Source organism: Cyprinodon variegatus, unplaced genomic scaffold (genome assembly GCF_000732505.1).
Source record: "Cyprinodon variegatus isolate N-32 unplaced genomic scaffold, C_variegatus-1.0 Scaffold117, whole genome shotgun sequence".
Classification (NCBI taxonomy): domain Eukaryota; kingdom Metazoa; phylum Chordata; class Actinopteri; order Cyprinodontiformes; family Cyprinodontidae; genus Cyprinodon; species Cyprinodon variegatus.
This window is the reverse complement of record NW_015150570.1, coordinates 266,252-286,667: the sequence shown is the minus strand read 5'-3', so window position 1 is coordinate 286,667 and position 20,416 is coordinate 266,252. Positions and strand designations below refer to the sequence as shown.

General features: G+C 38.3%; 1 protein-coding gene across 8 annotated transcripts in view; it reads left to right on the top strand.

The window, feature by feature from the left end:
* Window positions 1-20,416, top strand: part of eif4g3 (eukaryotic translation initiation factor 4 gamma, 3) — a 59,095-nt gene that overhangs the window by 8,884 nt on the left and 29,795 nt on the right. For 3 of the 8 annotated variants that reach the window (XM_015375339.1, XM_015375338.1, XM_015375337.1), the window contains exons 2-4: window positions 10,855-11,022; window positions 15,098-15,190; window positions 17,200-17,232. In XM_015375339.1, coding sequence (XP_015230825.1) covers window positions 10,855-11,022; window positions 15,098-15,190; window positions 17,200-17,232 — 294 coding nt within the window. The remainder of the gene's footprint in view (window positions 1-10,854; window positions 11,023-15,097; window positions 15,191-17,199; window positions 17,233-20,416) is intronic. The other 5 variants (XM_015375342.1, XM_015375341.1, XM_015375345.1 and 2 more) reach the window with 3 other exon arrangements.

Sequence of the window (20,416 nt, the reverse complement as noted above, 5' to 3'; positions counted from 1 at the left end):
TCCGTATTTTTGAATATGGCTGAGGTGGTCCTCCATAGACATGCTGACGTCATAAACTTTACTGCAATTCTTTGGACTGAAACATGTCTGTATCGTGCTGAACGCATCTTCTGGCTCTGGGCGACATGTATTTTTAGGAGTTTTTGAATTCTAAATCACATTCTTGCTTGAAAGTTAAATCATTTTTAAACCTTCATGGTTTGATCGCCCATCCCCTCCATCCTCACACAGCATCCAGATCATTGCTTTCCCAATAGGAATGTATCCGTCTAGATGTTCCACAAAATGCTCCACATTTAAACCAGCTAGAGACGGATGGCATACATGGCAAATCAGCAAGAGCTGCTGATTCATGGATGTCAGTATATTAACAGTTTTTATGAGGTAATCTTTCCTTTTTACTTGTACATGTGTCTGCACTCACTGCTTAGGTTAGTCACATTCACCTGCAGTTTCCAAAGGTGGAATTAGTCTGAAATATTAGCTTTGCTAACTTGACCTATGACTCTTGGTGAGATGTTGCTGCGTACTACAGCTGTGAAAGATGGATGCCTCTGAAAGGCAGCTTCAATGGGTTTATGATCAACTGCAGGGGTTGACGTTAAGGATTTTTACCACTTGACTTTCACATTTCATTTGCCCAGAAACAATTTTTACTTGCCCAGTATAATGTTTGATAAATATAGTTCCTAATATTCATTTTTGTATATATATATATATATATATATATATATATATATATATATATATCAATGAAACATATGCATGCGTCAGATAATGAACTCAAGCCTATATTACCGTGTTAACATGCTTTTCAATCCTTCCTGCACATTCTTTTCAAACTAATCTTTGCTTTAAACTGTTGTGTGCTTGGGAAAAATACAAATTGTAATGTTAAAAATCTAAAAAAAAAAACTTGACGGGTAAAAAACTTAAGATAAATTACAAGATAGATTTCAATGTCAAATGAATAACTTACTTTAGAGTCACAGTATGTTCATACAAGATAATACTATTAACATAATGTGACTTTTCTAGAGAATCATTATACATAGTTATTTTTTACAGGGTTTCCACAGTCTTACATAATCGCAGAATTCCCTGACTTTTAACGGACTCAGGATTAGTTTTCCCTGACAAAATAAATGCAGCAACAAGACAATAATAATAACATAACAGGTCACCAATTTAACATGTTTAGCTCTATAACATTTAAATGCACCTCTCCAATGTCTAAGAGAAAAAAATTAATGAACATTTTTTAATGTATTACCACTGTACAGAAGACTGCCATATGATAGAGCTTTCTAGCTTGTTTGTCGTTTTGGTAACTACATCAAAATTACCGATAGGTTGACAAAAATCACGCCATCTGGTGGAAAATCTCGCGGCTTTTTCAAATCACGCGAGAATGTAAACAAAACAACAAAAATGGCGCCGGCTGGGTCGTTTTCAGCTAATGTCGGTGATTTTAAAGTAATTTTGAGTGATAAATATTTTTTTTTGCGATCACTGCACTTGCCCGGCGGGCAAATGCAATGAAATTTGTACTCTCCCGACAATAAAACGTACTTGCCCCGGGCGATCGGGCGATGGTTAACATCGAGCCCTGAACTGATAGAAAAGACAAAGCAACACCAACTTAAAGCTGTTTAATGTGATATTTGACATCTATTTATCCCAATAAGAGTTTAATGGAATATTTACAGGCACTTTGACAGATTCATTTTGTCTGAGTGTAAATGTGCAACCTTAATTAAATTTTACTTTATCACATCTCAGTCATGTGAAATTATGTAGGTAATATCTAAATGAACCAAATTAAAACCAGATAAACTTGTGAATAATGCATACATGAATACATCTATTTAAATGTATTTTCTTATATTTATTGAAATGCCATATTCCCAGCATAGTGTAGATCTTTTTTTGCATGCGTTTTGCTATTTAAAATGCATATTAATTATATTTCAGTTCAAAATGCTCCCACATTTTTTATTTTTTTATTTACTAAGATCTTTTCTTACATTATTGGAAAAAGTAATCACTAGAACAATTGATTATTAAAACAATTAAATTGGCTAATTTAGATCAATAAAAAGTTCCTATTAAATGAACTAAGGGGACACGGTCATAATGTTAACCCTAGTCGTGTTTCCTCAGTGTTTCTTTTCACCATGAAAGTGAATTTCCTTTGAAAGGATTAACAAAGCACATTTTGACTAGATTTCAGTTATTTTCTTCACTTCCATAGATCTTTTCTAGCTGCACTGACTTTAGCCTTGGAACAGCATTGCTAAACATTTCTCCATAATGCTTGTATTTTCACCTCTGCAGAACCTAATTATTTCTGTCTGTCTTTGGGCTTGGTTTGTGACTTAGACGTTCAGTATGTATCTTTGAAGGATCTGCATCTCTGGTTGCACAGTCATCCTGTAGGAGGGCTTGATTAGGATGATATTTCACCTCAAGACATTTGATCTTGTGGTATGACACTCCTTTATCCTTTAAGAAGCCATTATTTCTTGTAACATACAGTAAATATTGATAATGATGGTTAAAGTCAGTCAGAATTTGATGTCGGTCTCTTTCTTTTTATATTCTATATTCATTTTTTAATATTGAAGAAATTCTGTAACAGAGGAGAAAGCGGAACAATTGAGCAAAAATAACCACTTTCCGAGGAAGACTGTTTCCCAGAGGGTTATATGTTAGAGCGATGGAGTTCAACATATGAATAAGTGATGCTTTGGTGCCAATTGCACCACTGCAGGTTTTTTTCTTTTTGGTAATTTTTTTTTCTCCTACGGATAAAACAGAAATCTGCATGCTGGCTTTGTGCCATGTGGCTTCTCTTAGAAGAAACAGTCCTGATTTTCCTCCCTAGATTTCTTGACCTCATCTGATTGATTTTTGCATCTGCTTTTCCTGCCTGTGTCTGCGCCTTGCTTGCAGGTGAAAATGCACCTGCCCAGTGCCGTATTAACCTGGGTTCACCTCCCGGCCAGTTGTTGCTGCCAGCCAGTGGTAGCATAGAGCCAACAGCTCCATTTGCTTGCATTCAGATTTTGCAACTTTTGATTTTCTTTGTAACTAAAGAAAGTCCAGAAAAGTAATTTTTATTGTTTTTCCCCTTCAGACAACAATTAAAAGCTCTGTCATATGTTTACACTGTCAAATGCTGCACTGGAAAAACGATCTAGAAATAAGTAGAAATTTCTCAAATTAAGTTTATTTATCCTAATTTTGAGTAGGTAAATGAGATAATTTGTCAGTGGAATGAGTATTTTTACTCTTAAAATAAGATATTTAGATAAAATGCACTTGAAATAAGACAATGCAATTGCGCTTTCTTTTACATGTAAATTGTCTTGTTCCATTGGCAAAACCTCCCTTTTACCTTCTCAATTCAAAAACAAATGCACTTTTTTTAAGAAAAAAATTACTTATCTAGATTTAGATTTATTTTTTCCAGTGTGAGGTGATAGTCTTTGACGTTGTTTCTTTTATATTGACTTATTTTAGTGACAGTGAGTCATGAATAGTTGTATTCATGACTTGGAGGGCTGCTTTTCTCGGGTGCTGCAGACGGTGTGAATCATTAAGGAATCAGCCTTTCTGAAGTTACCGTCTCAGGATCCTTTTCCCCCTCTAGAGCTCAGTTCAAGGAAACAAATAGTAAATATTATCTTTATGCAGCGTTTTCTGCTCCCACCCACCTAAACTATCATATGGTTGTGGAGAAAGTCAGCCTGTAATTACTACAACTCTCCTCATGTCTAGAAGTGGAGGTGGCAACAGATAATGTTTCCTGCTGCGCCTCTTCATTTTGAACCGCCGCCTTTTATTTAGGGTTCTTCACTTCCTTAACCCCCCCCCCCCCCCCCCCCCCCCCCTCTTGTTCTCTCTGAGTAGGGGGTGTTGGCAGGGGTCCAGCAGAGATGATGGGCCCCTTCAGGCAGGAGCAGAGCGAAGGAGGAGAGCTCAGGGCAGGAGGAGGCGTGATTTGGGTGAAAGGAAGAAAGCCAGACGTTCTGTTTCCCTTAAACCATGTGATCAGTGGCGTGTGAGGCTGCCTGTCACAGTCGGCTGCCTGAGCAGGTTACTAATCTGAGGGCTTCCCTCTGCTGTGTGAATATCACACATTCCCCCTTTCGTCCGTCTGGACATCTGACCGATGTCTCCCCAGAGAGGCTCATTATTACATGTTTCAGAAGCTGTAAAAGAAAGTTCCCCTGGCCGTCATAAAGCCAGAAGCGATATAGATTTGCGTTTTCGATGAGTCGTCAGGGAATCTATGAGCTACCATTATTATTCTATCAACAGTATGAGAAGCTAAAGCATCCATATTGTGATCTCCCTGTGTTAAGGCTGAACAGTTGTCTAATCCTCTGCTTTGGCAGCCATCCTGCATGAATAAACCCAGAAATCCATGTCAGATTTTCCTTTTAACTCTTGCAAAATGTTGAAGGTACATACTGTTCTCTGAGAGATGGGGCATTTTGGGTGGGAGTGGGGGTTCATCACATTAACTATGCAAGCCACTGGGGTTTAGGGATATCCCTTTCCTGTAAATTCTTCCAAAAGTTAAAGCAAATCAAACTCTTTCTTTTCTCATAGTTTAGTCCCCCGTCTGACACACGCTGAACTTTTTTGCAAAACGTTATAAAAATGAGTTCAGTCCTGGTCTGATTCTAAGTGTTTCTTACCTGCCAAGCCGTCAGACTCTTTAACAGGAAACTTGTTTCAGTTTTTTTTTTTTTTTTTTATTGGATGACGGGTTTTTTCTTTGACACGCCCTCCCCAGAATCCCTCGAGTTCAGTCTTCACTGGACGAACGACTCTTCTCCACTCAGCCTGGAGTCGCTGTCTACAGCGTGAGTCTCTATGCTCCGATTTTTCCTTTTTGACTTAGCCAGAAAATCCCAATCATGACACACTTCCTTATCTTCCAGAGCACTCCCGGATTAGACAAACAGTAAAGGTGTCATGTAAATGCATAGATTTGGTGAGAAGAGGGCAAAAGATGACATAAAACTTATAAGAAATTAGATAAATGTTCAAACAAGTGACATCAAGAAATAATTAGAATTTTAATGTGAGGTTAATTTACTGAGGATTCCCATGATTGATGATCAGCTTCACTTTCTAGAAACGCTTCTTCACAATGATGGGTCATATGCTGACATGAGGGGAGTGTTTTCATCTCAAATTATTTGAATCGCAGTGATTTCAGTAATTCACATCTAAGTGCGTGTTTAGCATGTGGAGTGATCCATTTCTTTTAATTTTGATTATTAGGTAGATTATTTTTTAATATGGAAATAATTGAACTGGTTTTCTTTAGATAGAAAACTTTGAATCAATTTGACTGGATGATTATAAAGTGCCTTGGGGTGACATGTTGTGAATTGGTGCTATAGAAATAAACTGAATTGAACGTCCATGAAAATTACAGTACCTGCTTTTATCAATGGGTTGGATCCTTTTGCATGACTTACTGCATCAGTGCAGCATTGAATGAAGGCGAACTGTCCTCAGTGGTGAGCAGTTATAAGGATGGCAAGGTTTCTTTAAGCAATGCCTTTAGCTTTTTGGTGCTGTTGTAGCTTTTAGGTTGCTTTCAGCATGGTTTGGTTCCTCAGATCGCCTGCTAACTAAGAGCTGCTATAAAGGATGATTTGACCTCTGGTGCTGAGCAAGCAAGAAGTGTCGGTAAACCCTGGTGGGAGTAAACTTTGCTGCTGTTCGCTTAGAGTAGGAAAGCAGACTGTCCAGTGAAACAAATGTGGACGATACAAATAATAGTGACTATATTACTGGACATGTAAACATTGAAATCCTAGTAATGGTGGCTGTTTATGTTTTGAGCCTCCGCTCATGTTTTTTGATCTTCCTGAAACTTTTGAAAGGCCATAGTCTACAGACTTCTTATGGCGGTGGTTGGTCCGGTTGGTTTCTCCTGTCACTCCTTTCATTATGAATATTCTGCCGTTTATAACTATGATCAACTAGTTTCTTTGCTCTTGACCTTTTGGAAGGTGTCAGTGAGTGTCTATTGGGCATCTATCAACTCAGCATTCTTCTTCCCTATACCATAGCCCACAGCATCATCTTTTTTGTATTGATCTTATGAAATTTGAATGGTCAGAGAAACCAAAATGTGTTTTTTATCAGCTGTAACCCCTAATCAGGAAAAATAAACAGTTGCTCCACCAGTACTTAAGCTTTAAATCATGAGCTCTATTTATTTGAATTCGTATGCTAAAATAAAGCAAACCTTTTGATGCTGTTTTAAAGTATATTAAGATGCACCTGATCTCATTTGCTTTTGTAGCATATTAGGCAAATTCATTTAAGTGACCTTTCCACCAGCTCTATGAACGTGAGAGACCTAATTCAACAAAAGCCTCCTGATAAAACATACTTGGCCTAATTTGCAGAGTTACTTTAAATATTATTTGCCTTTTACTAAAAGCTTAGCTACTATTAACCCTGCATTGTTTATACTTTTTGCCATAAGAATTATTGGAGGTCAATATTATCAACATATTTGATTCCTTTTCTCTAAAAATGTTTTCTAGAGAATTAAGATTATGATTTTTAGAGTATTTAGTGATTAAAATTGAATGTAAAACTAAGGAAATTACATTTTTTTTATAGATTAGTGGAAAGCTGATTACTGACACCGTTTTTAAGTGAAAAGAAGGAAATCAGACACAGAAGCTGTACCTCACAGGTCTATACACACCCTTCTAAACTGCCTAATGTTTGAGATAAAATCTGATATTTATACTGTATGATTCAACTGAAAAAACAATCAAGCAACAAACCTTAGTTTAAGGGCGTGCATGAATGCAAACAGGCCTAAGCTAATAGTTTGCTGAATCAACCTTTACTTCAGTTTTTGTGTTTAGTCGCTGTGCTAGGAATCCATCATCAAGCCACATCCTGTCTTGACAATATTTGCCCATTTTCCTCTCATAAAGTCACACTTGTTTCACTCTGGATGTGTGCTTGAACTCGCGGCGATGAGGAAAAACAGAATCCCTCTTCATTTTTCCTCTACAGAGGCCTTAAACTTCAGATCTGCAACCCAGTTACTATTATGCATTCTTTACATCAGCAAGCCTGCATCTATAACAGGGCTGTATACACGGTTTAGTGGTCATGTAGACATTATTTGGGGGAAGAATCCAATTTCTTTGAGACAAAGAAGCCCAAAAGTAAAAGGTTTCAAAACTTTCAATGTTAAGAGAATACGGATAATGTTAGGAATTCAGTACGATTTCCAAGAATAGATTAAGAATATTGCACGTTGGTTGACTTTATGCCAGAAACATCAAACGGTTAGGAACGATTAAATTATACTTTTTAAGTCTTAACAGTTTGTGTGATTCCATTTCTTTAAGGTTAAAAAAAGCTGTCACACCTGCTTATCCATCACTTTTAAAATAGGTGTGTGATCACCTGTATCACTGGCCCTGCAATTGTTTCAGAGATGAAGAGCCCCCTGGTGGTGGCTTGGACCATAGCTCCAGCTGCTAAAAGGCTGAAACATAGTTACTACAACAGACTGATGCAGAAGCTGAGAGCAGAAAATGAGAAATAGTGCAGATTTGATGCACTGTATTTATTTACCGAAATATACTAAATCATCCCATATCTAAAAGAGTATTAATCTGCACCCCAGCTTCAGCCTAGTTTCAGCTATCAGCAGATCTCTTATCTTCTTACTGGACTGAGGAGCCCAAAGATCAGATCAGACAAAACGTGTCCCACAGGTTATCTCATATAGTTCTGCTATCAGTTTTGTATTAACGGGTCACAAAGTTTTGTTTTTATAGAGTCTTTGGTTCAAAAAATCTCTTTACTACCATGAAATGAAGCACCCTGGACGGGGATGCATTAGCCAGAAAGCTGCTGTCTGTATACAGAATGCCTGCACAGGATGTAATGCCAGAAAAATGCAGGCGATTCTGCAGAGTCATAGTTTGTCCTGATGTGTGAGCGCTTCCCATATGTTTGATGAGCTTCTCTACAGGATTAGACCTGTCACTCAGAGAAGAGATACCCACATGACGACATACTGCTTCACAAATCCCTGATTGGGTCAAGAACAGCCGGGAAGGCCTGAGATTCAGTGATAGAATCATTAAAATAGATCCAGATTTTGGTGGATTCTGGAGTTTTATAACAGAATTTAGATCGGCTGATGACTCCCGGTACAAATTCCAGATGAGTCAAGAATGACCAAAAAGTAACTAACAAGAACTGGTAACGAATGTAGGAGCCATTAGAACCCATCTCCTCATGTAAGAATTTTTAATACCTCGCGGTTTGTTGAACTGAAAAAACAGCTCACACCTTTTGCAAATATAATAAATAGTTTGCAGGGAGGGGGCTTTGAATTTGTCGTTCTAAATGGGGAAAAGTAGTACTTATATTTTTCCCCTGGAGAGTAGTAATTAGATTTGGTAGAAAGCTGCATAGGCATTGATATAAGCCTGTCAGTTGGAAGTGATTCTGACAGGTCATTTACATCAAGAGACATGACAGTAACATACTGCTGAATGGGAATATCCAGTAACCAACCTGCTGTGTAGAAATCGCTGAGATTCTACTAAGAATTGTTCATCCATCTCTTTAAAAGCGACTGTTTTTTATTATTTTTTAATTTATCTTTTTAAATATTGCTGACCCTTGTAAAAAAGATTGGAATGTTAGTTTCAGTTTCTCAGTAGGGTGGTAGCTCCTGACCTGAAATGAAACTGACAGTCCTATTTTTTTCTGTTTTTATCAAGCATATAACTAAAGATTGCATCTATTTTATTGATGCCTCTCCTTTATTTCAGCTTAGCAGGGAAAAGCTAAACGTTGAAAGCTGGAGAAGCTTCTCTACATGAGAATCTGTTTTCCATATAGAAGACATTTCAGAAAATAGGGAGGAACGTGGAGTAACTGCAAACAGAACAAGGAACGCATCTGTTTGCTTGGAAGAAAGCCTATTTATACTGGTGCTTTATCTGCTACAACACAGACTATAACAGATAAGGTTTTACAAGATGTTCCAGCTTCTTTCCTGTGGTTTCAGCGTAACAATGACGACACTGGTTGAAATAAACATGGAATGGTTGTTCTGTGTGGTGGAGGTGGGGATTACTTGGTCACTGTTATTTATCCCCCCCTTCCCCTTTTCCTCTCACGTACAGCTGCCATATAGCTGCTTAGCTCCCCTCCCCCATCCATCCGTCCGCTCGCTCTCCGCTGTATGTCCTTAGAACGGGCTTCAAGTAGAGCAGGCTCCTCCCCTGGCAGCAGCAGCTAGTGGTTTTATCCCAGGTCATGTTAGGGAAGTGGGCCATGCTGGAGAGATGCTGCACAGATCTCTACTGTAGATACATTAGATCACTGCAGCCGCCGTAGCTGCAAATAAAAGCATTGCTTTCAGTCAGAAAAATAGAGATTATAGCAGTTATGTTGCAATTTCTACTGCTAAACCTATGCATTCATGGATTAAAATATTGGGTGAATTTTTAATGTCTGTACTGTAGGGCTTAGATTTGATTTGATACCGTTCGATAGCACATCTGTTCATACCAGCTTTTGATTACTAGTGTTTTGTGATGCAGTGGTCTGTTTGAGTTTGATCTTAAGCTGATCAAAACTGTCTTCAGATTATTGGATCATTTGATAATTTGGCTTATAGATGGAAGTTTATTCAATATTTTTTTTGTAACACATTGTTTTGTCATGTTTGGAATAATGTTCTTTTAAACCTTGTCACCAGCTGATCCTCTTTCCTCTTTTTTTGTGGGTGTGGGATCAGTTTTAAGAAGGAAGAAATCTGAGATTTTCATTTAATTTCTCTGTTATCCTATGTGGGCTTTAAGTCTTTAAATCAGCCTTTGTAGGAGGGGAAAGTAGTAGTTTGTAAGTTTACTTCTGATCTAAACACATTCCCTGTTTTTGTTGTTTAAATCTTCTCAGCAATAAGCATCAGCCACGGTTACCCATATAACAGCTGCTGCCCTTCATAGATGGGAGTGGCTTTGTTTTGGAATGATTGACATCTTTAAAGTTTCTATTTTTTATTTTATTTTGAAAGAAAATAAAGGAATAGTAGGAGAACTGATTGCATTTCCATTCATGTTTTACAATAACAAGGCTCTGATTTATATTTAGGAGCTCTGGGAAAGTTTAGAAAAATGTTAAGACTCTATTACATTGGAGATAAACCTGATTGTACACAGAGCAGCACTGATGTATGACACGATTATTTTGCTATTTTATTTGAATGTGTTGCACCACCGACTCAGCTATAAACCTATTTATTTATCCACGTAGTCTAGTTGGTTTTTAGTTGTCGGATCAGCTATGATCAAGCCGAAAATTTGGATGATTTCATGTTAGGATGCTTTTCAAAGAGAAGTAAATCACGTTATTATTCTTCATAGATAGTTTAGATCCCATTTTAACCATTGCAACTATTTTATAAAGCTACTTTTATATAGTGTAGGGCTCTATTACTGTCTAAATGGCCTTATTAAGCTGTTACAGATGAGTGGGGTTGTAATCTAGTTATTCAACCATCTGAGGTCTGTGCATCCTCTCACTGCACACTCTGGGCTGTGGTCTTGTGCACAACCACAGCAGGCTTCAGCGGTTGCAGGCCTTCCCCGCTGCGCACACGCAAGGGACAGTTCTTCACCTTGAGTGCTTAATTTCTACTCCTCAGCAGGAGGGCGGAGTAATCACCTGTCAAATCCTGGCCCTGCTGTTCCTGCCATGCATACCTCTGTCTGATCCTATCATGGTTAGCTGGCTAACTGCTCTGCTTTTTGTGCTGCGCAGGTACCCCGGCACCCTGGCCCTGCTTACACAACTCACGACATCACAAAGGGACACCCCAACTTGGCGGGAACGCCGCCTGGTCATGCCCACTCCCCAGCGCTCTCTCAGGTATCAGTACCCACAGCTTCCCAATATCGCTACCCTAAGGGCTGGGAGGCAGGCGGAGGGGTGAGTTTTTCAATGTGGCCGCCGTCATCCTCTCTGCATCTCTGTCAGTCTTTTCATTCCTTCTTTTCTCTGTCGGGTATAAAGGGTCGTCTGACAGGTTGATAGGGTGATTATCTAAGAAAAATGAACCCTATCCTGTCTGGGTAGGATGGAATTTGATTTAAGGAATTTTGGCTAAGAAATGTGTATCACTCCTCATGTCATAGTTTGAAAAACTGCGGCAATAGGTCTTCAAACCCTTCCCAGTGTGTGTATTTAAACAGTTCATATTCGAAGATTCACAAAAGGCAGCAATGGGTCATGAATTCACCTTTTTAGAGAGAAAAATTGAATTTCTATGTATTTTCCACACTATAAGGCCCACTGTCGTTTTTTAAAAAAAATGAAAGGTTTTAAAGTGCTCCTTATAGTGCAGAAAATACCTTACAATTTTTTCATAACTGAAGTCGTAGGGAAGTCCTATTTAATTTCAAATCATTCTGGCTTAAACGTATATAAATGTAATCTTTATCAGACTATATTGTCCCAAAAGTTAGAACATTTCTATTTTTAAAATAATCCTGTCTTAAAATCTGTTTCGTTTTTTTTGTTGTTATTTTATGCAGGCCAGTTAGTGATACATCAGACTGAACACCTAAATTCAGCCAATCAAGTATCAACGGTCATCTGTCAATCAAATTTTTTTCTGTCATAGTATCTTGATTCATATGTCGCAGCTAATATATGCAACGGTGGAAATAAGAAATAAGAATCATTTACTTTCCTTTTGAGTTCCGTCCCAGTGTTCACGGGGATGGACGTCTGTGTCTTCTGCAGGCGTAGAGCTAACAGAACTGGCAGCGTTGCGAGGCAAGGGCTCAAACATGTACGGCTGTAAGCCTTCTACACCAAACCAAGCTTCTGCCGCCCTGGCACCCTCTTCCACAAATACTTCATCCCCGCTTTCCTCCTCTAAATAGAAAGTGGATGACAGAGGAGACTCATCCAGAACCTCCGACACTAAACTCTTGCATGTTTCCTCTGTCCATAGCGTTCCTTGACAGTGTCTTTTCTAAGTCACCAATTTAGTGCTACTTGGTCCCAATGTTTCCCATTGGGAACCTACTAGCACTAAGTTGCTAACTGGTTAGCAAGAATCTTCAGAGAAACCGGATTGCTAACCTTCCGCCACAACAATCCCGCCCCCTTGATAATCGTGTAAAGTCGTCACCACTCAGTAGAATTCAGAACTGCAACCGTTTGAACAGCCGCTTCCCTACGACTTTAAGTCTAAGAGATTCCTTTTTTTAAATGTGTAGGAAGCCTGATATCAATAAACCTCTTTATTTTTCTGACTTGTTGAAGTTAAAAGTAAAAGCGGTGTTAGTGTAAATGTTTCAAAGTCGCTCTAAAGATGAGTCTACTTCATCACGGCGTACAGTTGCTGGATATTTTTGTTGAATTATTTTTCATGTTTTTTCCTGCTTTTTTTAAATTTTTTTTATCTCTTATTGTTTTTCTTTTCCAGCTTAGAATCATGTGCATGACCGCACTGACTTAATGTAACTGTATCCAATCATAACAAGATCAAAGTCTACAGCAGCTCTCAGGCATGCTGTGCTCTCCAGTAATGTGAGAACTGAACATGTCTGCATGTTCAGCCTTCAACTAAACATGACAGCGGCTTGAACCTTTTGCGACGCTCAAACACATCTGAACCGAGGGACACTGACAGACAGAAGCACAGCCGTTAGTAACGGGTGATATCAGATGTTAAATAACATAAGTAACATGACATAACAAAAACATTTCCTTTCAGCAAGAAGTTCAGTTCTATCTGATCCTTCCACTGCAGTTCTGACGCTGCTGTACTTTAAGTTATTTTGTAAATTGGATAGATTGTGTCTTCAGTGGAAGGAAATCAAATGTCTTCTGAAAGTTAATCCTGATGAGTCACAATCCAGTCTGACACCTAAAATTAGATAACCCTGTAACAAGCGTAACATCAGCAACCTCTTCTTTTTCCGCAAGGTTCTGATGTTTCAAAGGAAACAATGGCCCTTGTGACAGCGCGTGTCATCGATGGAAAAAAATGACACGCATGCGCCGTTCTTCTCATTACAGATTATCTCTGAGGTGGATTTTCTATCCAGCTGCTTTTTGGGTAGAGGTTACATGTATAGCTGCATCTCAGTATGTTGATAGTACATAATAACTATCATTCAAAGGTTTATTTAAGGAATTCTGTTCAAAAAGTGAAACTTATACAATCAAGAATATTTAAACAAAGTCTGATATATTAGTTTTGCAGAAATTTGAATGTGTAAAATTCAGTGTCAGAAAAGGAATGCATTCTAAAAGGCCATTAAGAAATAATTTGATTGTATTCTACTTTATAGCCTGTACTAGCATGGAAACATGCTGACTTAACACGGTCATTGACACCCTCCATAAGGAGGTTAAGGCACAAAAGGTCATTGCTCTAAAGCTGACTGTTCAGACGTCTGTATCCCAGCATATCAAAAAGTGAGTGGAAGGAAAATCTGCGGTAGGCAAATGTGCACAAACGACAGAGCAAGTGGGGAGGCAGTTACTTGAGATCCAGTGTGACATTTCCACAGTGATGACTTAGGGAAGACTTGTCATTCATTGTCATTAGTTGCCCGTGTTTTATCAAGTATAAAATCTGCATAATCAGAACATTTCTGCTGACAAGCTTCATGGAAATACTGGCTTCATTTCCAGCAGGATGTGGTACCTGCTGACAAAGCCATAAGCCATTTCAGTTTTTTATAAAATATTTGTTTTTATTCGTTTCATGATAAAACTAGGTTGTCTGGGCCAAAAAACATAATTAGATGTAAGCCTAGTAATTTTTATAACAGTAACGTACGTTTTAGCCCTATTACTGTGTGATGAATCGACACAAATTTCACTTTTTATATTAGTGAATTCACATATCAACGAAAACATTCATAGGTTTGTTTTCAATGAGATGTGATTGGAGAATATGTAGTTTTATAGGCCCTGTATAGTTCTGGGGGGAAATACCTTTTTTTTATTATTGCAAAAAAAGAACATACAAGAACACTTTAGAACATTATTAATTACAAACAGATACAATATCAAAGGGCTTTATAAAACAGAGCAATTTTACAATGTAAAAATCAAATCTGTGCTCGAGGGTTGCAAATCTTTAAGGGCAGTTATGATTTTAATAGCTTCAGCATTTGAACTGAATTCTAAGGATTCTATATAGATATTAATAGAAGATAGTAAAATCTGGAAATTAGGTTTTTGTTGTAAATATTTAGAGGTGTGTATATGATATTTACCATAAATAATAAAAAAAATTAACAACATATAAGAATTCTGTTTTGACATGTTCACATTTCTTCATCCCAAACAAAACATCCTTATCTATTAAAGTAATATTGAGATTTCTTTTAGGGGGGAAATGCCTGTAATTGGGATGTATGATAAAATACTCTCTGCTCTCACCCTCCATTGAGGCGTTGGTACCAGGTTATTGTTTTACAATAACCAACGAACAAGGTTAGGCCAATAATCCCAAAGACAGAAACACAGTCAGTGATGTCGTCGTTCCGCTGCCACCTGAGGTGCAGCCGTCATCCTGACACAGTGACTCAGCATCTCTGTTGGTGTGTGACTCTGCTTGTGAGGAATCCAGTTGTTTGTCTTAACCATCTCTGCCCCCCCGCTCTGCTTCACCCTAAAGCAGCTGATGTCTCTCAGCAGCATTCTATAAATAGTTGGGTCAGCTAAAACCAACTACAATTATCATAACACAGCAGCAGCAGCTTAAAGAATCGCAGATCTGTCTAAACCCTCCTGTGCCGCATCAGATGAAGAATAAAGCAACACAGGATTTGGAGTCCTTCTGGGTACCAATTATCTTTGCTGAGTACATAAGCCTCTGAAAACCACTTTTCCCACCAGAAACCACCAGTTGTATTGTTGTAGTTTTTAACGCCTGTATGTTTTAAAATGTCATCATTGATCAATTTTTTTTGTTTGTTCTTTTTAGTCTGTATTAAACTGCCGCCTGCTTGTTTCTGTTTTCTTCTTTTGACAGTCACCGTATAACACCGGGCAAAACGCTGTCTCCACTTCCTTAGTGTATTCTCACCAAACACAGCCAATGAATGCACAGCCACAGAGTCGCCCGGTGAGTTTTCCCATTTCCTGCCGACTCGGCTCAGTTTAAGCTCTGTTCTGACTGTATTAGAAGACGGCCATCTCTACAAAAAGGGAGGAATAAAAACCTTGAGCCTAGAAACCACTGAGAGATCGAATGTTAGCTTGATCAAACTTTGAAGTTACACAAAGTTGTTTTAATTTAGTGAAGCTGTTTTATTTCCTAATGAGCAATTTGTGATCCTTGTTATCGCTGATAGCACACAGGAAATTAGTTTTTGCTGGTATCGTTTTCTTATCATTCAACTAACTGTTACGTGGCTCAGCTCCAATGCACATTATTTGATTAAAACACCAATCGTCAACTAGATTAAGCAATTTATGAAGTGTGACAAACTAAACCGTAGCTCCTCCCACCTTAGCTATATCGATAGGTTTGTCAGTATCACTTTCTGTTTTCCCATAGTCGGGCGCATTCTGCATGTTCTGTTTCTACATCCCTACTGCTCGATGTTGCATTTAAAACAGTTTGATGTAAAGAAATGTTTTCAGTTATTTGAAGGTGAGAAAAAAATGGAGCTATGGTGCATTGTCCGCGTTGACAGCGTTGTGCGTGCCTCCAGGATGCGCAAACACCCGAGGAATTAATTCGCTCAATTGTATGGGAGCATTAAGAAATAAAAGCTTCAGCAACTGACCGATGATTCTTTCACAAAAGTTAGACGTATAACGTCACTGAAAACTCCAGGGAAAGGTTATAACTGGAAAAAAAAAGCTTTTTCCCTGATGAGAACATCTGGTTCTCTCGCTTTGGAGGCGTTTCTGGTCAGAATAAAAACTGTGCTTTTGCTGCTGTAACACTTGATCACTTCCAAGTGAATTATTACAATTCAGAGTTCAAATAGTCTGTAACGTTTACAGCTAGATAACGGCCCACAGAAACCTGCCCTGGTCCCTGCAGTTCAACCATGCATGCAGCAGATAAATAAGCTAGAAATTGGCCAGTTTCACAGTTTAACAGGGAAATTTAGAAGTTCATTGTTTCAGAATGGCTAAATTGTGTGGTTTACAGTTTCAATGACACCCCAGAGACGGTGCTGGGTTTCCTGTGGTCTTACTAAACCCAACACCCCTGAACTGTCCCGCAAACTCAGCTTTATTTAAAGATTTCCCCAAATGCTTCCCTTCACTTAAACAAACACAAAAACTTGTTCAGTCTGCTTTGTCTCACTATCAAAGTTAATAACATCAACATTGCAAATGACTATTTGAATGCTAGGTTTTATGGCAATCGTTTTTTTTTTGTTGTTTTTTTTTTAAATGCACCCATTGTCTATTTATAATATTTTCTCCCTGCTGGATGGATTCTGATACTAGTATAAGCTCTCATCTGACAGGATGATTTAGCAGCTGAAGATCAATGCCTCGATAAATAACATCAACTTTCCTTTAAAAAGAATTCAACCTTTGTGGTGTTTGTACTTTTTTTTTTTGGTCATTTTCAGAAAAATTGTGCTTTACTGACTTAAATAACCATTTTATTAATGAAGACCTATTTCAGCCTTGAATTACATTGTTTTGCGTGAAATGCTAAACAATTTTAACTCTGCGGCACAATACGGTACTTTTGTTCTTATGCAGTTATGTGCTAAAAAAAAAAATTTAATGTATTAAATGCATCAAGAATTTGCAACATATAGTTGACGTTAATTCAACATCAGCAACCCGATCAAGGTATAATTTAATTTTCTCCAAGTCTCATAACTCATCAGACCATGATGTACCAACGCTTGCTTCATAATAATCTATTCTGTCTTGTATTTAGAAGAGGTTGAATTTAAAAGAATTAAGTTATTTAATATGTTTTATGCTCTGGATCTTCAAAGCTTTGCTCTGTGGTATTTATTTTATGGTATTTCCAAGCCTGTGCCTCCATCGCTCATCCTAAACTGTATCTGTGTCTCCTCTGCTCTCTGTTCTCCCCGCTTTGCCATCACTGCTTCGCTCTCCTTGCTGGACCTCTCCTCCCTCCCCCACCAGTTTGCTACGGGCCCTCGACCAACCCACCATCAGGTAATTTACCCCCGCTGAATCCCTCTCCTGCATCCCTCTTTTGCATCATCATCATCAAAGCAGTTTTTTTTTGGTCCCTTCTGGCAAAAGGCCTTTTGTTTAGGGGTCTACTGTTGCTTTAAAGAAACACAGATTTAAAATGTTTTAAGTACTTTGGAAACGGATGAAGAGGTTTCTAAATAATCCATGATGATTAATTTTAGCTAGTTCGGGTGTTTGTTTTTCCTTTTAAACTTAGTGTAGCTCTCTCCAACTGCAGATCATGATGGGAGTGTTCACCTGCATCCTAATTGCTCCTTATGTATATATTATCCTGCCCTCATTACATCAGCTTTATATTGCTTTGGGTTTTGTGCTCCCAGAGATCAATAATACTGCAATGAGTTACCATTTGGAGATTTGGGATTTCAGTGCAGTTCTTTTTTTCTTTTTTTTTTCAATAATACCTTAAGGAAATCCAGGATATTTTATATTGATATCAGTTCTAGATGAGGCTGTCTATTTGGAAAGATTCATGATTCACTTTTCTTTCTATATTTGTTCGGTATTGAATTATTCCATATTAATAACCTCTCTCTGAGGTCTTTTGCTAATTCTGACCGATATCTGTAGAGGAGCTGTTCTTGCTGTTCAGAAACAGCTAAAAATGCACAAAAACCAAAGCCTACCTTCAGTGAGACTTGGCTGGACCCCTGGGTCCCGGTCCACAGTACTATGCCAAAATTAACCAATACCAAAAAGATTCCCCTGCTCCTAAATGTTTGTATCTTTAAGATTAACCAAGATTTGTAGCTTCCTTAAAAAAGACCCCAAAATGCCCCCTGAGAGAATAAAAAAACAAAACATGTTGTGAGAAAAGATCATTTTAGGATATATTTGGCCACAAGGCTGTTAAAGGTATAGAGGACGATCTTTTATTTCCGGCTGGATCATCTAAAGAAGTGGGATTGACAATTAGATAATTGCCAATCATTCTGGTGATGTTCATGTACGGCCGTCCTACATGCTCGTCCCGTTAGCTATAATTTTCTGCGCATGCACACTTTCAGTCATTTATCTGTAGTGAGCTACGGTTTTAGACTGTCATTGAAGTAACAGCAACTTTTAAACAGAGCGTGCAGGAGCCTATTTCTCCTCCTGCACGCACATGCGTTTTTCAAGTGGAGAGGGTGGGTCTTTTAAAAAATTCATGAAAATCCTGCACAATACTTTCAGGCTTTAAGCGAAAAAAAAAACCTTTACCAGATCTCAGGCACTGAGGTGTTAGATTCATGATATAAGACTGTGTTGCTGCCCTCACCATAACCAAAGCTATTAAAATATTGCTTGTATTTAAATCAATTTTTGCTATATTTAATTAAGTTTATTAAGTCCATGAACTAAGGGAATTAAGCATTGATTTTGACCCCGTTTGCCTTAAAAAAATATTTTATAATCAATATAAACTTTCAAAATCCAAAAAAGGTCTAAAATGATGATTTTCCGTAGGGGATGAACATAGACTCGTGACTCTAATCCTTTTGGATCACTATAAGTTTTATCTCGATCCAGCTGGATGTATTGCTTTTACATGGATCTAATGCAAAGACAGGACGCTGTAAAATGTTGCTTAACCCGTCTGACAATCCTCTGACCTCTCACCTGGAAACAGAAAAGGGAACGCTGATAGTTTGGTGTCTGCGTTTTAAAACCAGTTGAGCTTGTGGTGAAGCCCTCATGAGGCTGTGGTCTCATTGGTTTCTAGGATTTAAACCAGTGTTAACATTGACCCTGTTGTCTATGGCTCTTTGGTAATAGGATGTTTGTAGACAGACATAAACAGAAATTCAGATTATGATGCCAAATTGATTAAAGAATCTTTGTTTTCCTCTAATTGTTTTTAAATAAATCACTGCAGTTAGGTAGGGAACATTTTGCAGCACAGAATGTAGTGTTTGTCTTTATCGGCGCTTGTCTGTGCCTCTGGCTGACGTTTTTAAAAGAAACTGAACGGTTGACATGTGCAGAAGCAACATCGGGGATTGTGAAGGGTGAATTAATGTGGTTGTCAGGCAGGTCAGTGTTTATGATGCTGTTTGTGTGTTACCTTTATGATGGAAGGAGTCTTAAACCTGCCTCGGTGTTGACATGTTTTTATGTGGCTTTGAGTCCGCTGTGTAGATTTACACAGCTGATTGCCATGAGATTGATGAGTTCATTCATAACTCTCTGAACAAACAGCCCCGACCCAACTTAATCTATAAAGCACTTTATATTAAGAAAAAAATAAATAAAACAAATGCTGACCAAAGTTAGAACGAAAGGGAGGAATAATCAAAATAAATATAAATATTAAAATGAAAGAAAATATAACTTAAATCTAGTGCCATAAAATACAACATTGAGAAGAAGAAAATTAAAACAAACATGGTGCCTGAAACCTCTCTGTGTTTGGACTCTAGTTAAACTCACTATTAACAGTATGGTGTCAAAGTGTGATGGGTGTGTTCCCTGGCCGTGGTGTGTACACACACAGACGAGTGCGTGCTCTGGCTGTCACAGACCAGCTCTAAGATTTCTTGTGCCGCCACGGAAGTGGAATTGGAAAGCAGATGAAGCCGAACACTGGTTCTTTATGCTCGCAGAGAAAACAGCTATTGTTCTCCTGAAATGCTCTCGATGCACAGAATAGGAAGCATTAAGATGAGCAAATTGATTCAGGATAAAATAATCTAGATGTCCTTTTGATTTGAGCTTTCCTTTGTTTGTTTGTTAGTCTTTATTAAGGAAGAAGATCCAACCCCGAAAGTAATTTAATCACCGAAACAGTTCTCCTCGGTTTTCCATAAACGGATGTATTATGATAAGATGTTCTATAAAAACTGCTGCTGAACCCTGAAGGTCACAATGATATCATGTTCTTCAGAAGATTTCCTATGTTTAAGGACTCAGTCAGCTGTAGGTTTGTGACCATTTGCTTATATAGCCCTTATGCTGGCTGATGGATTTCCTCGCTCACAGATTAGGACCTTATTGACATGCAGCACACTGTTTTACTGAAACATCTTGGCTCAGCTGAGCTGAAGCGTTCCCTTGCTTGTGCATGCCATCAGCCTCCCCATCTTGTATTCTCTCAATGAACCATTCATTCGCCCCTATCTGCTCGGTGAGAGATGCATTAGGATACGCATTCAGTCCTCACTAT